Source organism: Cajanus cajan, chromosome 5, assembly GCF_000230855.2.
Source record: "Cajanus cajan strain Asha chromosome 5, NIPB_CcT2T_4, whole genome shotgun sequence".
NCBI lineage: Eukaryota > Viridiplantae > Streptophyta > Magnoliopsida > Fabales > Fabaceae > Cajanus > Cajanus cajan.
In genome coordinates, this window is record NC_138521.1 from 17,409,721 (window position 1) to 17,420,539 (window position 10,819).

Sequence of the window (10,819 nt, forward strand, 5' to 3'; positions counted from 1 at the left end):
TTTGGAATAAGTGGATCCTTTCTCATATATTTATGTATATGTGTGTATTTCAAATAACTTGATATAATATATAATAGGATCAAAATCTATTAACACCATGATGTCAAATTAATAAAATGACATATTCAATAATTTTTTTATTAGATGCAAATTCAATGAATTTTGGGACATGACTTTCACTAATTAAACATTATTTAAACATGGACACAAATCGATCCTAGAAGCATCATTTCAAGACTACATAGTTAAACAAGAACAATTAGGTAATTTTTGTCACTTTTCAAATTATGGTCCAAAAAATAAGACAAATATTAGATTGGAAAGATTAACTTACTCCATAAATAACTCTTGATAAAATTACTCTACTCAAAAACTCAATTCATTAATTCAACCATTAAATTAAAAGTTATAAATAGACCAATGATACAAATTTTTATAAAATTTAAAAAATATTTGATACTACATTACATTAATTCAAATTAATGTACATTAATAAATTAAAAAGAAAAAAAAAATATATATATATATATATATATTATGTTAACTTGAATCTATAAAAGGAAATATCATATCCTTTTAAATCATAACAAAAAATTTGTAGACTTTCAATCCCGGTCTTCATTTCTCTCGCAAAAACAAAATCAAAGCAATATAAAACAACTAAGCTTTGCATTGAAGCTTTTGAAATCGGAGCAACATTGCCATGATTCTATTTGAAGTTTAGATGGCCTTACCAAGACAGCTTGCTCCATCTAAAACTACGATTAAACGGGGATTTGCTGCAAAAGTACCTCTTTGAACTACATTCTGAAAACAAATCATTTTGTAAATTTGTTTAAGAGCTCCTAGAGGAAGGATATTTTCTTTTTCAGAGTTAAACTTGAGGGTAACTTTCTAGTTTCTCAACTCTTCAGATTTTGTTACAAATGTATGGAAAATGACTTCCTTGACACTAACTAATAATCATTGGTTTACTCACTTTCCTCTGGTTTCACATAGAACTCAATATGAGCTATCCGACCTGGTTGCTGATAGCTTACAGAATCGACATAAGAGTGTGACATAGATGGTTTGGCAATTGAAACCAGATGCTGAACTTTTAACATTCCACCTCTCCCAATGCTTAACTTACTTCCTCTATTTTCTTTAATAACACTGGTAGGCATATTAGAAGTTGTTGCTCTGAGAAATTTATATTTGTACCTGTTAACAATATGCATAGAAATGACAGATAAAGTAACAAGGAAACGACAATTAACACATACATAATAGTTTTAAAATAAAAAATAAAAAATAAAAAATAAAAAAAAAAAACCTGAAAGAAGCTTGATGATCACACTGAAATGCTACCAAGAGTTCGGAATTCGCGTAATACAAGAAATCTATCTGAAAGACAAAGGTGTGTGCATATAATCAATTCAAATTTCAAAGCAACAACTAGCATCTCATCATTTGAGTTGAAAACAATAAAAACCTGCAAGTCTCCATGTCCTTCAGCTCTCAACGTAACAGAAGGAGGATCGGGCTGTAGAATAATCTGGATGCTTGATCCAGGCCACTCAAGATCCTCAATAGCTTCCTTCAGTGCTGCGGACTGGGTGTAGATTAAAAATCAAAACATCAGCTAACATTAATGTGTTTTTTTTTTCTCAAGAATCAACATTTGGAAAACGTGTATTGTCCATAGAATATATTCAGAACGGCAAAAGCATAAAACCAGACTTATCATCTGAAAGGATTCATTGAAAGTGACACCAACTTATTTGATTGCATATTGCACAATTCATAAGCAACAATTTTTATTTTATGAAAGCATAGTGTAAAGAAAAGGACTTTTATAGGATAATAAGTCATTGAAAGTAGCATTGCATTTGATATATGAAAATTATGGCATACTTTAACAGTAAAGGTTAAAGGGTTTGTCCCCGCAGGTTCAAAATTGTAGTCCCATGCAATTGTATCTGGAATTCTTGTCCTGATCTCTGCACAAATACTGGCATCCAGCGAATCTACAGATCTAAAGAAGTGGAGAGAGAACATTTAAGTCAGAGACAATCAGACAAGACAATTCTACGAAATTGTTTGCTTGTAGATCCCTAAAGAAAATTATGGTATGACGAATCCTATTCAATAAAATAAACCATCACTATGGCTACCACACACAATGGAATAACAGATTCAACCAGAAGTTCATACTTGACCAAGAAAATTATGAAAAGAAAGAAACGTAGAAGCTATCCTTTGATTAAGTGAATGGAAGGTCTTTGGACTTTGTTAGGATTTATACACTAGTTTTTAACTTGTACTGTTTCTTCTTTCACAGCAAAATTATTTTTATCCTCTGGATGGGCATAGGCATGTAATAAACCATGTAATGTCCTGTGTGCGCACTCATCTAATTATCTGTTACATCCCTTTCTCATTGCTTACATTTGTTATTGTTATACTTTCTAGGTTGGTCTTCTGTTTGCAGAATTCTGCTAGTGTGCTTTTTCAGTGCTATTATCAAAGAAAAGAAAAATGCATCTTTCATCCCTTAACTTCATTGTAGATTTCATTTTTTTTCTCCAATAACTAAATTTTGATTCAATCCCAAACCAACCAACTGTTGAAATGCTACGAGTTTGACAATGTTCTTATGAACATACATGTAAAACAGTGATAGACTCAACTGATATAAGAGCAAGAAGGAATGAAGAAATTGGATAAAAATTGACACAAGAACTGTTATTCAGAACAAGGCTATGGAACAAACCCTCCTAACAGAAAGTACTGACTTTCTAACCTTCTAACTACTTGTTGAGCGCACCTATTAATAGTATCTTTTATAGTCATTTATCCCCACTTATTATCTCACCTTATATATACCTTCTCAACAACTGGCCGTCCCCACACCAAAAAATAACAAAGCTTTCATCTTGTCCCCAGGAGGAAAGGAAGGAAAGGTCTTCCGTAAAGCTTCAAAGGACTCTCAGGAGTTCGTTCAGTCTGGAAGGTCTACCCACTTGACTAGCACTTCAACTAGAGTTGTTCATGGATCGAAAAAATTCCAAACCAAACCAAATTAACCCACTTTGTAAAAATAGATCAATTAACCGAACCATTTTTTTTATAAAATGGATCAAATCTTTTTAAATTGGATCAATTTGATTCGGTGTGATTATACACTTTATACTTATATATGGATCGTTTTTTCAAAATACCAAACTGCACCAATCCACTTTGTAAAAACGAATTAGTTAATTAAACCGTTTTTATAAAGAGGATTAGTTCAAGTTTTTTCACAAGACAGATTGGATTTTATAATAAGGATTGGTTCAGTTTGGATTTTTTCACATCCTTAACCTCAGCAGCACCCTGGCTATTATAGCAGAGAGCAAGGCTATCTTCCAATTGAGGTTGCAACTCCCAATCTGCTGTCAATGGAGGAAGGAGAGTCTGGTTTAGAGGTAGCAGGGATGGCTATTTCAGCTTGCTGAAATGCAAAACTGGGCGTATTTGGCTTGTATCTGATAGTAACAATCTATATGCTACTGAACCCACCTTTTTCAACACTTCAAATGGGCCATACAACCAAGGGCTAAGTTTTTCATTTCTACAATGCGTCAAGGAATGCCATCTATAAGGTTGATCTCACAAATAAACCAAATCACCTTCCTAGAATTGGATGTCCATTCTCCTTTAAAAGGCAAGTTGCTTCATACGTTGTTGAGCTCAATCCAACTAGTGATGTAATTGTTCTAAAATGGCATCCCTATCCCCAACATGTTGTCAACAGCCTCTACAGCTGACGCAATTACTTGGCCACACATGATGGGAGGGGGATCTCTCCCATACATGCTCCAAAAGGTGTCATGCCAATGGAAACATTAAAGTTGGTGTCAAAATTCAGCCCAATACAATCATTTTGTCCAGGGTCCTTGGTTGCTCCCCAGCAAAAGGTCTTAAATAATCAACTAAGCATATGTTGGTCATCTCTGTTTGACCATCACTTTGGGGGGTGGAAAGCTGAACTGTATTTCAACTTGGTCCCTGCTTGTTTGAACAATTCCATCCAAAAATGACTGAGGAATACTTTATCTCAATCAGAAACAATTTACTTGGGGAAGCCATGGAGTTTAACCACCTCAGAAATGAACAGGCCAGCAACATCCTTTGATGGAAAAGGGTGGCACCCCGTCATTTAGTTACCAGGCCACATATATATATCTCTCTCTGCCACAGTGCCACCTCATCATTCCTTCCTTGCTTCCTCTTATTCTTCCTGAAGTAGACTCTCCCAAACAGTGGGCCAATTCTGCTGACTTGCAAGCTGACCATTTAGGCCTTCATTCTCTAATACAGTTCTATCCCTACCCCTACCTCTCTTCACTTGATTTGATTCAAACTTGCAAAATTAAACACGTTTTGGCTAAGATGTTTGAAATCATACAGGTTTAGGGTCATAACTAAGTCAGATTACCATTAATCAGTATAAATATACAGCTAACGGCAGTGAGTTTCTTGTTTGATACAAACAAGCAAACCATTCATAATGTTTATGAGTTAATATTTGGCGAGTTAGTAAAACGTGGATTACATTCTAATTAGAACATGGTTCAATTCAAGTCAAAAAGGAGATTAATTGGAAATAGAAGGTTTTCCAGTCGCCATGTGCGTGACAAGTGAAAAAGGCAGTGTTCTGTTTGATTGTTTTACTATGTGCTACACTATAATTTTCTTGTACTCTTTCTTCCATAATGCAAGTAAGTGTTAAACTGTGTGACTGTGTGTGCATGCGCATTTTACTATGTGCTAACATTTCTACCTATCAAAGTAGTGCCAGCAACAATCTCCAGAAACTCATGGATTGAAAATAAAAGCAGGGAAGGGAAAAGTTAGTTACATACTTGAGAAGAAGCTGCATATCAGAACCTGGGTATTGAATCTGAATAACGCTTGATTGGCCAGGAACCGTGAAGGCATTCAAGCAATCCACCAAATGCCCCAAACTCACTCCAAAACGAGGTCGTCCCCGTGCATTGTAATCATAGCGAATGAATAGCTGCAAATGCCATGCTCCCCTAAATTCAGAAATTATAATATACAATTTATAAAAAATAATAAAACAGAGCTGAGTTGAAAGGCTTAGATAATATTCTCGAAAAGCATCCGAATTTGATCCTTAACAAAAACAAATTTTGGTCAGACTTTATTTAACTTACGACTCAGATTAATATAAAGCAAATACTTAGAACAATGGTGCAAAAATAATAATAATAATAATTATTATTATTATTAAAAAAAAAAACATTGGTAAGTACCTCTCGTTTGAGATACACCTTGGCTTGGAGGCAACCGCTTTCTTCGACGATCAAAACGATGCCATGTTCGGACAACTCGAGCACAGCGTCCTAGGTAGCTTATGGTTAGATAAGGAGTGGGTTGGGGAAAATGAAGGAGCAGGAGGGGATTATAATTACCTGCTGGCGCTTCCACCGAACGGCGGTGAGGGCGTCCACTAAACCTTGAACATTTTCCAGCTCGCATAAAACGTCCGGTACTTCTTCCTCCTCCATGCCCGAATGGCTCATTCTTCCCTTTGTAAATCCCTTCTATCAATCCTCTTTCACTTTCACTGTTAACCAAACTCACAACTTAAAACATCAAGCCCGCACTACCATTGTAGATATATTTTTTTTAAAAAAATGTATAACTCTTTTCTAAGCATGCTTAAAATAATATCTCTAACTAATAGCTAGCTGTTGGTACCACCATAGTAGATATTTACTACATAGTAAATTAACATATGATATGATGTTGTGCTTTTTATTAACGTTCTGGTTTAAAATAATAAAGGAAAAAATTAGTAAATATAGAAATAAAAAAATAAAATAAAAATGATATAAAATAAATAGAAAAAATATATATTTATTTGGATCCTTGAATGAAGTCGATATATAAAAAAGCATGTTAACTAAAAAATTAAACTTAAGTGAAAATTAAAACATTATATTTTTTTACCATAAATTTATATTTTAAATATAATTTTTGTTCATATAATTTAGCACTTTTATATTTTGTCTATATAATTTTTTTTATTTGAGAATCATCCCTATAAAATATAAATATTAAATTTATAATTCTTGACATTAAAGTTTATAACAAATACTTTTACCGGTAACATTATCACATGTCGATGACATCATGATAGCATCATTATATACTAAGTCAGCATAATATCACATTATTAATATTATGGTAATATAGTGTCACATTATTACTTATCATGAAAGCATAATATGTCACATCAATAATAGTATTACATTAGAAACACAATATTGAGACAAGAAAATATAAGGACAAATTTTTTTAAAAAAATTACAGTGATGAAAGGAAAAAAAAAAGTGTTGTATAAGTTAAATATAATGTATAAAGTTAAGATAAATTAGTATAAATTAAAAATTAAATAACAAAATATATTTTTCATAATTATTTTTTTTCATTTCTTCCTTATTCAACACTACAAAATTACTTACATATTGCATAAATACAACATTTTCTTAGGAATGAAGTAAACAATCTCAATATGTAATCTTATTGTAAATAAGAAATTAGTAATTGACTTTAACCTTACATCATCAAAAAATATATTGCATAAAAACTCGAAAATCTCTCATTCACTCCACATTATTCTTTCCTTTTTAACATGCACATACATCATAAGAATATATATATATATATATATATATATATATATATATATATATATATAATTTGTCTTAATAGCAGTCACTACTAGTTCATCTTAATTATAACCCCTTTGGGAGTTACCTTAATTGTAACATCAAAGATAATGGTTTAGTTTAACATTGACAAAAAAATGATGGCACATCATCCAAGTATGGCTTCAATTTCTCCACCTGAACAAGGTTCCTCTTTACTTGAGTGATTAGATGGGCAACCCCATCTTCCTTATGGTGGTTATTGAGACGTCGCCATCATTAGGACCAAGCTGGTAGCCTTTGGTGTCAATCCCAACTTCCTCAATGACTTTGGTAAAGAGCATCCCATAAGGAATAGGTTCTCTTTTATTTTGCTCCTAGTCTTATTGGCTGAGACAAGACTTATAGTGATTGTAGATCAAATTGGGAAGATTTATCTTACAACTAAGGTTGAGGTGATAGAGGCAGAAGTGGTCTAAGTCTGAAACATTATCCCTCGAACTAGACCTTGGGATAAATATGTTGAAGAGTGTATTGTGGAACATCCTATAGAGGGGCTTCAGATTCGTCAACCCTTGAGAACTTCTTCAACTGTGCCTTTTTAGAGGGGTGAGAGTTAGAGTAGATCAGTATGTCGACAGTTTCCTGGGTGATGATGTGTTCCCAGCCATCAAAGTAACACACATTATGTTCTTTGTAGCCAAAGGCGATAACAAGGATTAAGGGGTTAACCCTAAGCACTATTTAGTCCACCTGACCAACAATGGCATGAGCTTCTTGGTGAGCAAATGTCTAGAAGTATACATATGGTGCACGATACCATTCCTATTTGAGTTCAGCAAACTTAGTCCATCCAGCCTTATCCAAGTACAGCTTGACTGGATAACCATCATCCTACCTTTTATGTATAGTAACATTTTTTCCATGGAGAAATGCAGGCTTTGGGTATTCTTCCATTGGGACCCTATTGTCATGAGCAATGGCAGTCTTAGGGGCCATTTGTGATGGAAGGGTAGGTTTTATTTGAGAAGATGAATATTTGTGGTTTTATAGAGAACACAAGAGTGGGAGAAAAATTTTAAAGCTTGAAGAAAAATAGTTAAGTGTTTGAAATGTGAGAGAGAGAAAAGGGTAGTCTATGAGTCATAGTTCATAGACTAAATGGACAATAAAGGGTAGGACATGCTGACAAGACGCACATGTATCGTTCCTATTATTGAAAAAACCCTAAATGTTTCAAAAATTAAGATAGTTAATAATGTTAAGCATTAAAAAGCATTCAATACACATGATGCCTTTTCAAAACAAGATGATATGCTAATGTACATATTTGAATATAAAGTATGCAAACATTAATGTATGTCCATGTAGGCAAAAACTGATGCATGTTAGATGAAGCATGGTAAGACAATGCACCAAAAAGTAAGACAATGCAACATTTTTTATTATAAAATACATTTTAGATTTAGATGGTCTCTCATGAATCTAAAACATTTCTCATCTAAAACCTTTGTAAAAATATTAGTCCATTGGTGATCATCATCTATAAATTTTATATCAACAACTCCTTTTAAACATAATCATGAATTAAATGATATCTTATTTTAATGTGCTTAGCCTTGGAATGTTATATAGGATTTTTCAAAATATTTATGGAACTTATGTTATTACAAAAAACAAGTATATGATTTTCAAGACTAGAATAGTTTTCTAAATGATGCTTCACCTATAGAAGCTTTGATAACACCTTGTTGCATAAATGTACTATACCCCTATAATGGAGAAAGCTTTGATTTTTTCTTTCAATTTTGTCTCCAACATAGTCTGCATCATAGAATCCTGCTAACCTGAAATCATTGTTTTTCTCATAGAACAAACTAAGATTAGTAAAACCTACAAGATATCTAAAGATAGGGTTTACAACTTTAAGATGAGACTCTTTAGGATCAAACTAAAATCTAGCACATAGGCATACACTAAACATGATGTGAATTTTGCTTGTAGTCTGGTAAGAAAGGGATATCCAATAATATCTTTATAGATTGTCTGATCTACTAGTTTACCTGATTCATCTTTAGACAAACCCATAGACAAATGCATAGGTGTATGCATTGGTTTGCATTCATTCATCTTAAACTTTAAGAGAAACTTTTTTTTATATTTTTTGTAAATGAATGAAGATTTTTCATCTGTTTATTTGATATATGAAGCCTTATGATGAACTTCAGCTCACTCATCATGCTCATTTCAAACTGGTTCTACATTAACTTAGAAAATCCTTACATAAAAATTCATTAGTAGTACCAAAAATGATATCATCAACATAAATTTACATAACTATAAAATTTGTTCCAAATTCTTTTCTAAAAAGAGTTGTGTTAACATTGTCTCTCACAGAATCATTATTTAGAAGAAAACTGTTTAATCTTTCATACCAAGCTCTAGGAGATTATTTCATACCATAAAGAGTATTTTTTTTTTAGTTTGAAAACATGTTTTTTTAAAATATGGATTTTCAAAACAAAGAGGTTGTTTAACATAAAATCTCTCTTCAATAATGTTGTTCAGAAAAATACTATATACATCCATTTGAAAAATTTTAATGTTTTTGTCAGCTGTAAAAGCTAACATAATCCTAATATCTACAAGTCTAGTAACAGGTGCAAAGGTTTCAGTGAAATCTATACTTTCCTACTAATTGTAGCCTTGTGCTACTAACCTAGTTTTATTCCTTACCATTTTACCTTGCTCACCTAGCTTGTTCCTGAAAACCCATCTTGTTCCAATGATGCTTTAATGATCTGGTTTTGGGACCAAAGTTTGAACATCATTCCTCTCAAACTAATGGAGCTCTTCTTCCACTGCTAGTATCTAGTTATTGTCGCAAGGGCTTCGTTTATGCTCTTTGGTTTAATTTCTAACACCAAGGAATATGAGGCACTGTCTCTGAGAGCATACCTTGTTCTGACACCTTCTGTCTTATCACTAGGAATCTAATCTTGTGGATGATAGTTGACAAACATCCAATCTCTATGAAATCTAACAACTTCGTCTGACTAATTCGTCTGCCTTTCTAGTGTAGCCATCGTCTGATTACTAACACCTGGCTCTTTTGACTTCTTTACATCGATTTGCAAATATACAAGTTCCTCTTCTAGATTTGATAGTTTCTTATTAGTCGCTAATGCATCATTGAATTTCACATGGATAAATTTTTTTACCATAGAGTTTTAGAGTTAAAAACTCTTTATGCCTTTGAAGTATTTGAGTATCCAAGGAAGATACCTTTGTCTACTTTTGAATCAAACTTTCCAAGTTGATCCTTAGTATTTAAGACATAACACTCACATCCAAATGGATGAAAGTATGATATGTTGGGTCTTTTCCCCCTCCACAATTCATAAGGACTCTTGTTCATCAAAGGTCTTATCAATATTTTGTTTTGAATATAGAAAGTCGTGTTCACTGCTTCTACCTAGAAGTGTCTTAGTAAAGGATTTTTGCAAGGAAAAATTGTTGCCATTTCTTGCAAAGTTTGGTTCTTTCTTTCAACTATCCCATTTTGTTGAAGTGTTCTTGGTGAAGAGAAGTTGTGTAAAACACCATTTTTTTTGCAAAAGGTTTTAAAATCAAAATTTTTTAATTTAATTTCATTATCACTTTTGATGACAAAGATGCAAAAACCTTTTTCATTTTGAACATGTTTACAGAATATTTTAAATACTTTGAAAGACTCATGTTTGTGGGCTAGGAAGTAAACCCATGCATGTGTATCTAGAATAGGCATCTACAATGACAAATCCATACTTCTTATCACCCAAACTTAAAGTTCCAGTAGGACCAAACAAATCCATATGTAACAATTCTAAAGGTCTAGAAGTGGAAACAACTTTCTTAGATTTAAAAGATGTTTTAATATGTTTCCCCTTCTAACAAGCTTCACAAAGAAAAGGGGTTTTCCATGAAATCTCAAGTAGTATTCTTACTAAACCCTTTTTGGTTAATTTTAAAATATGTTTCATGTTGGCATACTCAAGTTTTTATGCCAAATCCATTTTTCATCTTCTTTAAAAACTAAAAATGTTACATTCTATTTACCTAGATTGTTTAGATTA

At 32.6% G+C, this 10,819-nt stretch overlaps 1 protein-coding gene across 2 annotated transcripts; it reads right to left on the minus strand.

Moving 5' to 3' along the window:
* Window positions 1-652: 652 nt before the first annotated feature.
* LOC109810800 (PCNA domain-containing protein) lies at window positions 653-5,656 on the minus strand. 2 transcript variants are annotated; one of them, XM_020374363.3, is made up of 7 exons: window positions 5,463-5,656; window positions 5,304-5,393; window positions 4,890-5,044; window positions 1,897-2,017; window positions 1,475-1,594; window positions 1,316-1,386; window positions 653-1,203 (listed from the first exon to the last, which is right to left on the minus strand). In XM_020374363.3, the coding sequence occupies exons 1-7, from the start codon at window positions 5,571-5,573 to the stop codon at window positions 972-974; spliced, it is 900 nt and encodes a 299-aa protein (XP_020229952.2). In that variant the 5' UTR covers window positions 5,574-5,656; the 3' UTR covers window positions 653-971. The 2 variants fall into 2 exon arrangements, with proteins under 2 accessions (XP_020229952.2, XP_020229953.2); XM_020374364.3 differs by having other exon boundaries at window positions 4,890-5,063; window positions 5,463-5,655.
* Between the last annotated feature and the right edge of the window lie 5,163 nt (window positions 5,657-10,819).